The sequence below is a fragment of the Trichechus manatus genome, unplaced genomic scaffold (assembly GCF_000243295.1).
Source record: "Trichechus manatus latirostris isolate Lorelei unplaced genomic scaffold, TriManLat1.0 scaffold00055, whole genome shotgun sequence".
In the NCBI taxonomy this organism is placed as follows: Eukaryota; Metazoa; Chordata; class Mammalia; order Sirenia; family Trichechidae; genus Trichechus; species Trichechus manatus.
In genome coordinates this window covers 1467589-1482654 of record NW_004443991.1, presented here as the reverse complement: position 1 = coordinate 1482654, position 15066 = coordinate 1467589, and the positions used below count along the sequence as shown (strand labels likewise).

Sequence of the window (15066 nt, the reverse complement as noted above, 5' to 3'; positions counted from 1 at the left end):
CAGCAACTCAAAAGGTTTGATGGGAAGCCTAGGAGACAGTGAGTTGAAGATAATGGTGATGGAATAATTTGGAAAAGGATAGTGAGAATAATAGCACAACTGGAAGAAAGTAATTGATGTCACTGAATTGTACATGTAGAAACTTTCAAAATGGTGTAACTTTGGCTATGTATATTTTCACCAAAAAAAGGTCCTTATGGTAGAGAAGGGAGAGTTGACATGTCATGGGGTTGTTAACCAATGTCATGAAACAATATGTGTACTGATTGTTTAATGAGAAACTATTTATTCTATAAACCTTCATCTAAAGTACAATAAAAAAATTTTTTTAAATAAACAAAGTGTTAAAAAGCAAAGATGTCACTTTAAGGACTAAGGTGCGCCTGATCCAAGCCATGGTGTTTTCAATTGCCTCATAAACATGTGAAAGCTGGACAATGCATAAGGAAGACCAAAGAAGAATTGATCCTTTGAATTACAGTGTTGGTGAAGAATATTGAATATATCATGACTGCCAGAAGAACAAACAAATCTATCTTGGATGAAGTACAGCCAGAATGCTCCTTAGAAGCAAGAATGGCAAGACTTCATCTCACATACTTTGAACATGTTAGCAGGAGGGACCAGCCCCTGGAGAAGGACATAGTGCTTGGTAAAGTGGATGGTCATTGAAAAAGAGGAAGACCCTCAAAGAGATGGATTGGCACAGTGACTGCAAGAATGGGCTCGAGCATAACAACGATTGTGAGGACGGCCCAGGACTGGGTAGTGTTTCGTTCTGTTGTACGCAGGGTCACTAGGAGTCGGAATCAACTCGACAGCACCTAACAACAACACCATAAAGCTTATTATATTAAAAATTTGAGTTAATACATCCAATGGTTCAGAATAATGAATGTACTCTGTACTTTGTGAGGCTTATGAAAACATTGTGCAGTTTGGAAGTGTTTCTTAAGTGTTTTACATTCATAGAAAGATAAAACATGTATTATATGCTAAGACAAACTACTGACTAACTGACACTAAATAAGAACTATATGTACCTGTTTCAGTTTACCTACAAACTTGACTTCAAGACAGGCTTAGGAATGGGTCTCATTCATAACCTGCCTATATGTACCACATTTTGTTTATCTATTCATCCATTTATGGGTATTTAGGTTCTTTCCACATTTTGGCTATTGTGATCAGTGCTGCAATGAACATTGTTGGGCAGGTATCTGTTTGAGTCTATGCTTTGAAGTCTTTTGGGTATATACCTAGGAGTGGAATTGCTGGATCATATGGTAGTTCTGGAGTTCTGGTGGTGCAGTGGTTAAGAGCTCAGCTGCTAATCAAACAGTCAGCAGTTCAAAATCCACCAGCTGCTCCTTGGAAACCCCATGGGGCAGTTCTGCTCTGTCCTATAGGGTCGCTATGAGTCGGAATTGACCCAATGGCAATGGATTTTAATTTTAATGGGTATGGTAGTTCTATTTTTAGTTTTTTGAGGAACTGCCAGTTTTCCACAATGGCTGTAACATTTTGCATTCCCACCAACAGTGGATAAGTCCCAACCCATATTTTATACTATTATTACTGCCAAGATAGTCAATATGTCACATTTGTATGTAGATTTTTTTTTTTTTACTACTGATTACATTATTTTAATATTTACTATTCTATTTAGTTTTTTCTTTCTTTGGGGGTAAGTTTTGGTAATTTATATTTATTTAGAAAATTGCCATTTGATCTAAGCTCAGATTAACTGGAATAAAGTTTTCCGTGATACCTGCTTACGATTTTGTATAAATCCTACTCTGTAGTTGTGACCCCTTTATTTTTGTGCATAATACTTAATTCTGCCTTTGTTGATTCTCATTCATTTCTTTGATTTTTAGTTCGTTATTTTGTTCTTATCTTTATTATTTGTAAATGTATACTTCCTTATAATGTATTCTTTAATTATTTTACTTTCTAGAGTTAGAATGCTTAGGTCACTAATTTTTTATCTGTCTGGATTCTTAGTGTATTGTTGTTGTTGTTGATTGCCATCGAGTTCACTCTTGCGGTGACTTTATGTATAACAGAAAGAAACGTTGCTTGATCCTGTGCCATCTTAATGATTGTATATTTGAGTCTATTGTTGTGGCTGTTCTGTCAATCCATCTCATTGAGGGTTTCCTTCATTTACGCTGACCCTCTCTCTGCATTACCAAATACAGTGTCCTTTTTCTAGCAATTGGTCTTTCTTGATAGTATGTCCGAAGTGAGTTAGTCTCACCATCATTGCTTCTAAAGAACTTGCTGGTTTTATTTCTTCTAAGACTGATTTGTTCATTCTTCTAATGTCTTTTTCATGGTTGAGGCAATGCCTTAAGGCTTCAGGTATTATGTCAGTGACTCAGGTCCAGCTTCCCCACCTCACATGGATGGAGGCCATGCCTTCTGCACCCTTGGATGCATTAAAGCCACAACCTCCAGCCTCTAGGGCTTATGCAGGTGCCTGCTCACCATTATGGAATTGACTTTTCTCTTTGTCTCTTGAAGAGATTTCCCTTCAAGAAAGAAAGCGTGCTTATATATTTGAACTATTGTCATATTTTATTCATAACTTCTGTATGTTTCTAAGCAGGAAAAAGACCTAGCAAGTCCATTCAGTCTGTCTTGTCGCCAGAAGTCAAGAGTCATCTTTTTTTTTTTTTTTGTACTTCAGGTGAAGGCTTACAGAACAAATAGTTTCTCATGAAACAGTAGTACACATGTTGTTTTATGACATTGGTTAACAACCCCACAACATATTAGCCCTCTAACTTCTCAACCTTTTTTTTTTTGGTGAAAATACACATAGCCAAAGATACACTGTTTCAAAAATTTCTACATGCATAGTTCAGTGACATTGACTATGCTCTTCCAATTGTGCTGTTATTCTTACTTAAGAAGAAGACTGACAGAACAAAATAGTTTCTCATTTAACAGTTACTACACATGTTGCCCTATGACAATGGTTAACAATCTCACAACACATCAACAATATCCTTACTCAACCTTGGGTTCCCTATCACCAGCTTCCTTGTCCCCTTCTGCCTTCTGGCCCTTGTCGCTGGACTCCTGTACCTCGTTAGTCTCATTTGGTTTTACGGGGCTGTCCACTCCCAGGCTGAACAGTGAACCTCAGAGGTAACTTCACCACTGAGCTAAAAGGGTGTCTGGGGGCCATACTCTCGGGGTTTCTCCAGTCTCCTTTAGGCCAGTAAATCTGGTCTTTTTTTTTGTAAGTTAGAATTATGCTCTACATCCTTCTCCAGCTCTTTCCAGAACCCTCTGTTGTGATCCTGGCCAGAGCAGTCAGTGGTGGTAGCAGGGCACCATCTATCTGTACTGGACTCAGTCCAGTGGAGGCCTTGATAGCTGTGGAACATTAGTCCTTTGGACTAATCTTCTCCTTGTATCTTGTTCTCTTCATTCTCCCTTGCTCCCGAAGGTATGAGACCAGTGGAGTATCTTAGATAGCTGCTCACAGGCTTTTAAGACCCCAGACAAGAGTCATCTTTTATAGTTACAGAGTATTCTACCTCCTTTTAGAGAAAGGACCATAGTTTATATCTCCGGGTCTTAGCACAAAGCCAGATATATAGAAGGTACCCAACAAATGTTTGCTCACTGACTTCTTCACCTTTGCATTTTGTTTCAGGATATCTGGTCCAAGCTGATCTGTCCACTCCTCTAACATAATTGCATTTTTAGTATCTCCTGCTCCCCAGTTCAAGACACCAGCCATTGAAATACCTAAATTACCCACAAAACATATCAAACATAATATCTTTAAGATTCCTTGTTTTAAGTACAGAAAGTCAGACCCAGAAAGATTAAGTGGCTTGTTCATATCACGTAACCAGTTTTAGAACAATGGAGTCATAAAAGTAGCATAAGCTATTCATTATCCCAACCCACTCATTCTACAAAAAGGCTGAATGGTTTATTCCAGATCAGTAATTAATGGTAATCAAGCAGGTACTAAAATTCAGATCTTATGGCTACTAGTTAAGTGCTTCTACCACCTCATCACAGTGCCTGCCTTTACCACAAAGAGCTTGGATATCCACTGTTTTCTAAACGGAACCATACACTGGAATATATTTAATAGCGGTATGCAGAAATTATTGAACAGTATCATTAATATCATATGCAAGTAAAATTGAAGATCATTCAAAAGCAGCTGCAGCAGTACATCAACAGGAAACTGCTAGAGATTGAAGTTGGATTCAGAAGAAGACGTGGAACAAGGGATATCATTGCTGATGTCAGACAGATCATGGCTGAAAGCATGCAAAAGCATTTTACTATGTGGATCACAACAAATTATGGATAACATTGCAAAGAATGACAATTTCAGGACACTTGATTGTGCTCATGAGGAACCTGTATATAGATCAAGAGGGAGTTGTTCGAACAGAACAAGGGAATACTATGTGGTTTAAAGTTAGGAAAGGTGTGCATCAGGGTTGTATCTTTTCACCACACTTACTCAATCTGTATGCTGAGCAAATAATCCGAGAAGTTGGACTGTATGAAGAACAGGGCATTAGGATTGGAGGAAGACTCATTAACAACCTGCTTTATGCAGATGACCCAACCTTGCTTTCTGAAAGTGAAGAGGACTTGAAGCACTAATGAAGATCAAAGACCACAGCCTTCAGTATGGGTTACACCTCAACGTAAAGAAAACAAATATCCTCACAGCTGGACCAATAAGCAACATCATAACAAAGAGAAAAGATTGAACTTGTCAAGGATTTCATTTTATTTGGATCCACAATCAACACCCATGGAAGCAGCAGTCAAGAAATCAAACGACACATTGCATTGGGCAAATCTGCTGCAAAAGACCTCTATAAAGTGTTCAAAAGCAAAGATGTCACCTTGTTTTCAATCGCCTCATACGCATGCGAAAGCTGGACAATGCATAAGGAAGACCGAAGAACTGACACCTTTGAATTGTGGTGTTGGCAAAGAATATTAAATATACCATGGGCTACCAAAAGAACCAACAAATTTGTATTGGAAGAAGTACAGCCAGAATGCTCCTTAGAAGCAAGGATGGTGAGACTACATCTCACAGACTTTGGACATGTTATCAGGGGGGATCAGTCCCTGGAGAAGAACATCATGCTTGGTAAGGTAGAGGATCAGAGAAAAAGAGGAAGACCCTAAATGAGATGGATTGACCCAGTGACTGCAACAATGGGCTCAGGCATGACAACAATTGTGAGGATGGCGCAGGACCCAGCTGTGTTTCGTTCTGTTGTACATAGGGTCTCTATGAGTCAGAACCAATTGTGGCACCTAACAGCAATAACAACACCAGTATGACAATAATGATATTTCCTTACATTCTTTTACATTGTAATAAATAATATTAAAAATATTAGACCTATTTTCAACACTTTTATTGAACATCTTGGAAAATTAATTGTATAACATATATGACACACACTCTTCATGTTACCTGAAAAAATGGCGGAAAATTATATTAAAAATTCCAAATGGTAAAAATTAATTTCTCCTCCTAAACTGGAATAACTAGAAGAAAAAGATATAATCTGTTCTCAAAAGTCTACTTTGATTAAGTAGGAGGAATACAAACATTTTTTTCTTAGTCATAGAAATTCGATCTAGACAGTCTTTCTAGTGTTTTGGCTCAGAATCTTTAAAATCTAGGCATCTGTCATATGTCCCAGACAAGGAATTTGAAATAGACGAGTGAGAATAAAGTTTAGTCTTAAGGGAGAGAAAAGTGTTTTAAAAAGTTTATTCTGTTGTTAAAAAAAACAAAAACAAAAACTGAAAGACATATTCAAAACGAAATATATAAAGTACAGCCTTGATTTAAGGTAAAGGTTTTTCTCTATTAACTACTTGTTTGAATATTTCAACCAACTGTTAAATGGTTTAGTAAGCTTTCCCTCTGATGGTAGAGTGTAGCATAAATGTTGAAAAACAAATGCAGGAAGATATAGCAGTTCTTAGAACTGTTTCTGTCTCTATTTTGAGGTAGTCAGTTGAACTTAATGACTAAACCTATCGTAGACCTTCCATTTGATAACTGGAGCCTCAATCCAAAGGTCCAATCCAGGACAATGATGTCTATAGTTCAAGGTATAATTCAGGGAGTGGAGGAAACTATTCTCTGCACTGGTGCTGTTATTAGTTGCCTTCCAGTCAATTCCCACTCATGGTAACCCCATGTGTGCACAGAAGAACTGCTCCATAGGGTTTTCAAGGTGACCTTTCATAAACAGATCACCAGGCCTGTGTTTCAAGGCACCTCTGGGTGGATTTGAACCACCAACGTTTCGGCTAGTAGTCAAGTGTTTAACCATTTGCACCACCCAGGCTTAAAAGAAAAAAAAAAGAAAAAGAACTGTTGCCATCGAGTCAATTTCAACTCACAGAAACCCTGTGTATGTCAGAGTAGAACTGCACTCCATAGGGTTTTCAATGGTTGTAATTTTATGGAAGTAGATCATCAGGCCTTTCTTCTGAGACACCTCTGAAGAGAGCCAAATGCAAACAATTTGCACCACCCAGGGACCTGGTTAGTGGTTAGCTAACATTTACTGAGTGCTTACAGTGTGCTAGACATTATCTTAAACCTTTGAAATGTATTAACTCATAATTCTCATAGCAGCCCTATGAGGTGGGGTCTATTATTATTCCCATAATAGAAAAACTAACACACAGAAAGATTAAGTAATTTATGTAGTTAGTTAATGTTAGACTGGGAATTGGACCCAGGCAGTCTGGCTCCAGAGCTATTCTAAAGTACACACTCTTAACCACCATACTGTATAATAGATCTGCAACCACGTGTGTCATTAGAGACCCATAGATGGTGGTCATATTAAGAATTTAATATAAAAATATCTCATACCTGAAAATCCAGGAAAAATCCACTAAGCAAAGATTCTAACCTCTTCATTTAAGAAAGTAACTTTAAAAATGGGATCAGCACTTTAAACTTCACTAATTTTGTTGTTAAAATAATCCATGTCCCTCAGCCAACTACACTACAAAATTTATTCCTCAAAAAAATAATGCTTTCTCTTTCGTAGAAATTATTTTCTTGATTTAGAGGGTGGTTATATGAGGAGGAAACAGAGAGATGGGTAAAGGAGGAGCAGAGAGATTTACAACAGCAGGATTAATATTGAATAACAGCTGCCTAAAATCCAACATCCTTAATCCAGAAAGCACTTATTTTGACCTTTTTTTTTTAAAACCACAAAATGCAACTGTGATACAAAATGCCTCCAGATACAGTCACATAAGTTTGATTTATTATGGAGTTTGCCTTTTTGAGGAAGTGTTGCAATTGAGTAAAATGAAAGGCAAGTGTCAGTGAGCAAATTATTTTCTGAGAAAAAACAAACTCTCCAACTCTCCTTGACCTTTCCCCACAATGTATATTTCCTATTGTGTAAGAATGATCAGTTCTATGAAGTCTGACATTGGGGCTTGGGAACATTTCAACCTACTATCTTACGTCTGAGTCATAATCCAGCCCTATGGTAGGGAATGAAGGTTAGAGCATCTGGAGAGGGAAGGGAAAGACAGCCATGATGGCAGAGAGCATGAAATCCTTTGAGCCAGGGGAGGTGTAAGATATGATTGAATAAGGTATAATCATCATTGCTAACATGTTAGGAGGTTTAGATACTTTCCCATTGGAAGGAATTAAAGAAAACATAATTGACTATGGGTATCTCTTTATGTTTCCATCAGGCCTAGCTTATGTCAGAAAATGTCAAAGGAAAGAAATACAAAAAAGCTTAAGTGTGTTTTCATTTTATTTTTATCAAGTGTGATGGGACTGGAAAGTCACGCTATTTCTTGTGTCACAAGGTTCTTGCTATTGGAAGCATGAAGCCAACAGAGATTAAAGAGCACCATATGCCTGCCCATTCCGAAAATACATCAGACAAGGTGGATATTTTCCTTTGAAGAATGGCCAATATGTAAAGGCCAGAGCTTTGGCAAAACTTGGATAACTCAAACATAAAAGCTATTTTCTTGAAACACCCTACAAAATTACTGAGTACATGGTTAAAGAAAAGAGGCCACACACGATTGGAGAGATCTTAATGAAGCCAAGGTCCTAGAAATGGTCAATGTGTCTCACAGCTTGAAGCAGCAGAAGAAAACTAAAATGGTGTCTTTCTGAACTGATGTAAACAATTTCAGAATTGCATTCCTTCTAATAATTTGAAGTAAATTATGAGGATTGGGTTGCGACATTATTTTACTTCTGATAAAACTATTTGGCAACTCTTAGTCTGTTTCTGATTTTCATGTGATTCTTTCATTTACTCATCAGCTATGTATCGGCAACTACAAGTATTGTTCCAGGTGTACAGAATACAAGTTAAGTCAGGACTCTGTTCTCTGAGAGCTTTTATTCTAGAAGTGGAGAAACCGACAATAAACCAATAAACAAGTAAGAAATTTTCAGGTGATAAGAACCATGAAGAAAGTAAATGTGGGAGTCAAAAAGGATGATAATCTTAGACCGGGTGACTAGGAAATGTCTCTCTGAGGAGGTGACATTAACCTAAGGCCTAAACCATCAAAGAAGGAAATGGCCATGTGAAGCTCTGTGTGAAGAGTATTCCAGGCAAAAGGATACTGTCAAAGAAGTCACGGGCTCTTTTGGAAATTACAAAGGTCATTAATAGTTTTGAAAAAATTCTTTGCTAAGCAAAAAGAAAAAAATCACGTTACTGGGAACAAAGATGGAGAAAGTGTTACCCTTGGCAATGTATCTGATTGTGCTACTTTGGTGAAAAAGATCATTATTTCTTACCATTTTCATCATCCACATATAAAAATGTCAGAGACTTCCAGCAATCCTGAAAGTAGTCTTGTCTAGTCGCATGAAATGCTGTCAACTTCATCACAGCCAGAGACTTGAACTGTGACTTTTATAAGGGGCCTTATTAAGAAATAGGAGCAGAATAAAAAGTTTTTCTCTACTACACAAAAAAATCACTGGCATTTTAGAGACCACATCTTGAAGCACTTGTTTGATTTTTAAACCAAACCCGTTGGAGTCGAGTCGATTCTGACTTACAGTGTTCATAGTGACACTACAGGACAGAGTAGAATTGCCTCATAGAGTTTCCAAGGAGCGGATGGTGGATTCGAACTGCTGACCTTTTCGTTAGAAGCTGAGCTTTTAACCACTTCGCCACCAGGGCTTCTTGATATTTAAACCAACAATTTATTAAAAACAATAATAAAAAGGAAAGCCTGCTTTTAGCATAGTTAGAAAGATATGAACTCATTCATGGCTGATATGATTGATATGTTTGGGATTATGTCAATGTCAGAAAACTTTCAATTAAAGGCAATCACCAGGAAGAATATTTCCTGGAAAGGCAGTCTATTTTGCTGTTCTGGACTAGACAAACAACTGTATAAAGACAGACAACAACGTAACTTTGCAAAGCTAGAGAAAGTGCTTTTGCGCAACGTCCTAGAAGGCGGAAAAGACTTGGCAGTTACTCCACAGCCAAAAATCTATAGACACCATTTGAAGACTCCAAAAAATCTATAGACACCACTTGAAGACTCCAAAAAATCTATAGACACCATTTGAAGACTCCAAAAAACTTAAAATTGAAGGACAAATGTGAATCTACACTCTTACAGACAGCATTAATAATGTAGATCTCATTGACCTGAAACAAAAGAAACAACTGGCTTCTCAAAGAAGCCTAACTGCCTGGCAAAACCACAGCATGCTTTGTGTCTATTGGCTGCCACATATCTTTGTAAATTACAGTTTTCGGCCATTGTTACCTCAAAAAGGAAAGATGAATTAATTGATTGAGTTACCATTGCCTTCCCTTTAGGGAAAATGGTCTTTAAGCTTCAATTTCCCTATCTGTAACATGGAGACAATAATATCTGCTTCAAGGATTAAATGAGATAAGGCATATGATGTTTTTAACATAGTGCCTAGAATATAAAACCAAATCAAACCAAACCAAACCCGTTGCCATGAACTCGATTTTGATTCATAACAACACTAGGGACAGAGTAGAACTGCCCCCATAGGGTTTCCAAGAAGCGGCTGGTGGATTCAAACTGCCGACCTTTTGGTTAGCAGCTGAGCTCTTAAACACTGCGCCACCAAGGCTCCACCTAGAACATAGTAAGAATGTTTTAAATTTTAGGTAGATAATAATCACACTCTCCAGCCAAACGCTGGTAACTTCTCATTGAAATTTACTCTGAGTAGAGTTTTTTTCTATTTATTCAGGAAGAGGCCATTATTTTTTTTAAAAAAATAAAAGTGAGAAAGACATAATTCATTGTAAATATTGCTTTTATATTCCATTTCAGTTTACAAAGTAAATTTCAAATGCAGTAAAATAAATTTACCCCAAATTTTACATGTATGTGTTTATGCAATTTTTTTCTGAGAAAAGCATTCATAGTTTTTATCAGTTTACCAGAGATATCCATGACTGCCCTCAAAAAACAAATTTTAAAACAATTTATACTCAGGTAAAGGGACCAAAGCGAGAACATTCAATAATTACATAGAATGGGATAGAATGGAACAGAATGAACAGAATAGAAAGGAAATAGGTGGAGTAGAGTGGGTTGGAGTGAATGGAAGGGAATGAAGTGGAATGAGAAGGATTTACCAACTAAAACTCACCCTGAATAAAATGTGCAAGGCAAACAGTACCAGCATTTCAATCTTTTTCTTTCAAATGATAATGATAACTCTTTCCCTTTTCACTTGGTTTACTCAAAAGCTGAGGGATTCCGTTGGATAAAGAGCTATATAAACAATTGCAAATTATGCTCAGAGCAAGGGGAAAGTCTGTGTTTGCTAAGGACCTGGTCTGCTTCTACTGTTATAGAAGAGATCTTTGCTACTTATTATGCTTCCCTTTGGGTCTTAGCCTGCAGGAAGCTCGGGGATACATGTTGCATTTATTTGTAGAAATTCCCCCTAGCCTATGACTTTCATATAAGTGCTATCCCCCATATATTTCTGCTCTCTTCCTTATTTTGTTTTTGTACTTTGGTCCTTGTTTTAATGGTTCCATTGTACCTGTGTCCTTTGTGTTACCACAGACTTCCTTTTAAAAGTAGATATCGGATAATTACTCAACCATAAAGAGAAATGAAGTCTTGATACATGCTACAACATGGCTGAACCTTGAAAACATTATGCTTAGTGAAACAAGTCTGTCACAAAAGAACAAATATTGCATGATCCCACTCATAGGAAATATCTAGAATTCGGCAAATGTGTAGAGACCAAAGTTTATTAGTGGTTACCAGGGGCAGAGGGGAGGGGAAAAGAGAAATCTTTGTTTAGGGGACACTGATCTTCTGTTAGGGATGATGGAAAAACTTGGAAAAGGATAGTGGTGATGGTTGCACATGAAGAACATAATTAACATCACTGAATTGTACTTTAAAAAAAATTAAAATGGCAAATGTTTTGCTTTATATATATATACCACAATAAGAAAAAGTAGATGTCGTAGGAAGGAAAAAAGGAAAAAGAAAGGAAGGAAGGGAAGGCATCTTAGAAGTATACTATTTAAATAAGATCTTGTAAACAGCACGCTCAGTTGCTAACTGAAAGGTTGGCAATTCGAGTCCACCCAGAGGTACCTCAAAAGAAAGGCCTGGCGATCTACTTCTGAAAAATCAGCCATTGAAAAACCTATGGAGTACAATTCTACTCTGACACACATGGGGTCGCCATGAGTAGGAATCAACTCGACAGTAACTGGTTACGTTATAATAAATTCAGCAGCCTTCCAGGGTGAGATCTATAGTTCATAATTGTTTTTAAATTTCAAACTATTTTACAAACCTTGAACAAACAAACAAAAACACTTTCCCATGTTTAAATTGTATTTGCTTTTGTTCTGGTAAAATTTTCTCATGCTGTTCTTTAAATACTCTTAATACCAAAAGCGAAACAAAACAGTTTACCTTCAAGTCAATTCCAACTCATTACAACCTCATCCCTATGTGGGTTGGAGTGAATGGAAGGGAATGAAGTGGAAATGAAAAGGATTTACCAACTAGAACTGTGCTCCGTGGGGTTGTCAATGGTTGATTTTTTGGAAGTAGATTACCAGGCCTTTCGTCTGAGGCACCTGTGGACTCAAACCTCCAATCTTTAGGTTGACAGGCAAGCGCGTTAACTACATGCACCTCCCAGGGACTCCTACGGTTAATACAGTACTCTCTAAATACTGTTCTTTGGGAACAACGGCCAATACAGGCGACCTCTTTTGTCCTCAATAGCGGATCTTTGCAGCATGCATTGCTCCTGCTAGCCCCCCCAACCTTCTGTCTTCCACAGACACACAGACTGACTTTCCTGTTGCCCTGTCTTGATCGGCATTCTTTAACCTTATTTACTCAGCTTCGTTAGAAACTTCCTCTTTTTTTTTTTTTTTTTTACAAAAGGGAGTCTTCAGCACACTCAACTATGAATTCCTTTCTTTATTTAATACCTCCATAGCCCAAGGAAACCACTATTACAATTGTTGAAAGTCTCTGTTGTGAGTTTCTGAGAGAGGGCCTTTTTTACGCACCATCACCCCTCCCCATCCCCCTTTAACCCAGGGCCAGCTCTGCAACACAGCAGGTGCTTAATAAATATTTACTGAATAACTGGAAAAATCATTTTTTAAATTACCTCAATTTTTGAGTGGTTTTCTACACCTGAAAAGTGGGAATTTTATGTGAGTACCACATGGTCATTTGATTCACAACTCTAGTGATAACATACCTACGCTCTTTCTTGAAATGAAGTTCCATTCCGCACATGTTTAGGGTATGTGTACATGTGCGTGTGTCCCTTACTATTTATCTTTTCGAATTTGGCTAAACAAACCCGAGTCTGTATTATTATTTTAATTATTACTCTGCGATAATTCTGTCAGGAGTTAGAAGAGTATAAGGAAGTCAACTCAGCCATGTCATTCTCCACCCTGCCGATTCACACACTTGTATTCATATATGGTACAACCATATGCCAGCCATCGATAGACTTTTGTCTTTTATATTTAATAAATGGCATCTTGGTGGGCAACCTCAGCTTAGATGAGGCACTTTCCAGTACTGGTGTGTTGGTGGCAGGGACAGAGGTGCAATTCCTCCTGTCACGCAAAGTTAAATGTAGGACAACATTACCTCTCTGGATCCTGATCACAGCCCTCCAGATGACCAGTCCCGTGATGATCATGAACAGCAGCCCACACACAATGATAATCAGCGCCCTGAGGTTACGGACGCGGCAGGAAACCATGGTGAAGTCAGGTCACAAATCCACTCCAGGATGGAAAACAACTAGCTTGTTCTCTTCTTGAGCCAAGTGGTTTAACCAGAAATTATGCTAAAAAATAAAAATAACTCCTCCTTTCAGTGATCAGGCAAACATCCTCATTTTTTGGGATTCTTGAGGTTGATCAGGATGCAGTGTTGAATTACCTGATATTAGGTTCATGCTCTGCTTGCAATTTCCTTGTCCTTCACCAGATAAGAATATGAAAAGAATGATTAGAGTTATGGGAAAAGAGTGATTACTCAGGGCAATAAAGAAGAAGGGGGAGGGAACAGTCAAGAGAGTCAAAGGGCAAATGTTCAGACAAGCACGAAAGTGAAGGAAGGAAAAAAAAGAAAAAAGACCAGAGAGGAAAGCAGGAAAGCAGTGGAGCCTGGTGGTCACACATGGCTCAGGTTCCTGTGCTGTTGCGTTAGGAAGGTCCAGCCGAGGTAGACCAGCAAATGCTTCAGGCCACACAAACATCTTAGGGAAATGAATTAGGTTGTCAGTGAGACATTGAACAGTTTGCACCTCTTTAAGGAGCCCACATCTTGACAGCTGCAGTTGGTGAACAGGCATTACTGCCACGAAGTGAATTTTGAAAAGCACTGAAGCCCAGCATTGCCACCTCTCTGAGTCTCGCTACAGCTGCAGCTCGGACTTTCTCCCGCCCAAAGTCCTGTCTTCTTCACCATCCCTTCCTTATCCTCAGCTGAAAGAAAGAAAGAATGAATATTCCATCTCCAAATCAGAGTTCTGTTCCTGGTAGAGAGAACAAATGCTGTGGTCTACACTGAATCCTCTCTCAATTCATCAGACTCGTACTCAATGCCTTTGATATGTCAGGATTTTTACAAGTCACAAATGAGGTCCTCCAAGCATTCATATTCTTTCAGGGATGAGATACCTGTAAGAGACCTAGGAACTGTTATGAAGAATAAACAAATTTAATTACTACAGAGCAGTTGGCCATTAATGCCTCCTAGAGTATTTAAAAAAGGCTTACAAAAGAAAGATTTTACACTTAAAGCCTTTTTAAAGATTTATTTAAAACCTATTTAAACAACCCCCAAACAACTATGTATTTTTCCCCCAATTCTCTATAGCACTCACTTCATAAAAGTAGAGCTTTTGGGAGACATGAGCCTAGGCTTCGTCTGACTTTTACGCCGCCTGGGCTTTCAGAAGAATATATTGATCGACCATAAAACGGAAGAAGTTAGAGGCAATGCTGCAGAAGTACAGAAGAAATATGTTCACTGAAAGTGAGTGCACAGAAATTGTCTGAAAAGGTACATAAAACCCCTCTTAGGGGACATGAAGAGAGAGAAACTCACTTTTCATTCTATGTCCCTTTTGTGATGTGAATTTTTCACTTTTGCATGTTTTATTTAATTATGATAATACATTTATATTGTTTTTTCAATAATACAAATCACTATTTTCAATAACTATAAATCTAAGAAAAGGAACTAGCACCTACCAAACACCTGGAATATACTAACCACTGTGCTATGCACTTTACATATCTGTATCATTCATTTCTGACAATAGCTCCATATCATAGAACGTATTTTTGCCCATTGCATGAACAAGGAAATGAGGATAAAGTAGGTATTACCTTTTACAAGAGTTCCGTGGTTAAGTAAATTTAGGCAACTCCAGTGTACACAAAGGTAAACCGTTTTCTTTACACTTGTTGTTAGGCGCCA

At 37.9% G+C, this 15066-nt stretch overlaps 1 protein-coding gene across 1 annotated transcript in view; it reads right to left on the bottom strand.

The window, feature by feature from the left end:
• ADGRG7 (adhesion G protein-coupled receptor G7) overlaps positions 1-13336 on the bottom strand; it is a 118954-nt gene extending 105618 nt beyond the window's left edge. The window contains exon 1 of the mRNA XM_004378165.2: positions 13222-13336. Coding sequence (XP_004378222.1) covers positions 13222-13336 — 115 coding nt within the window. The remainder of the gene's footprint in view (positions 1-13221) is intronic.
• Between the last annotated feature and the right edge of the window lie 1730 nt (positions 13337-15066).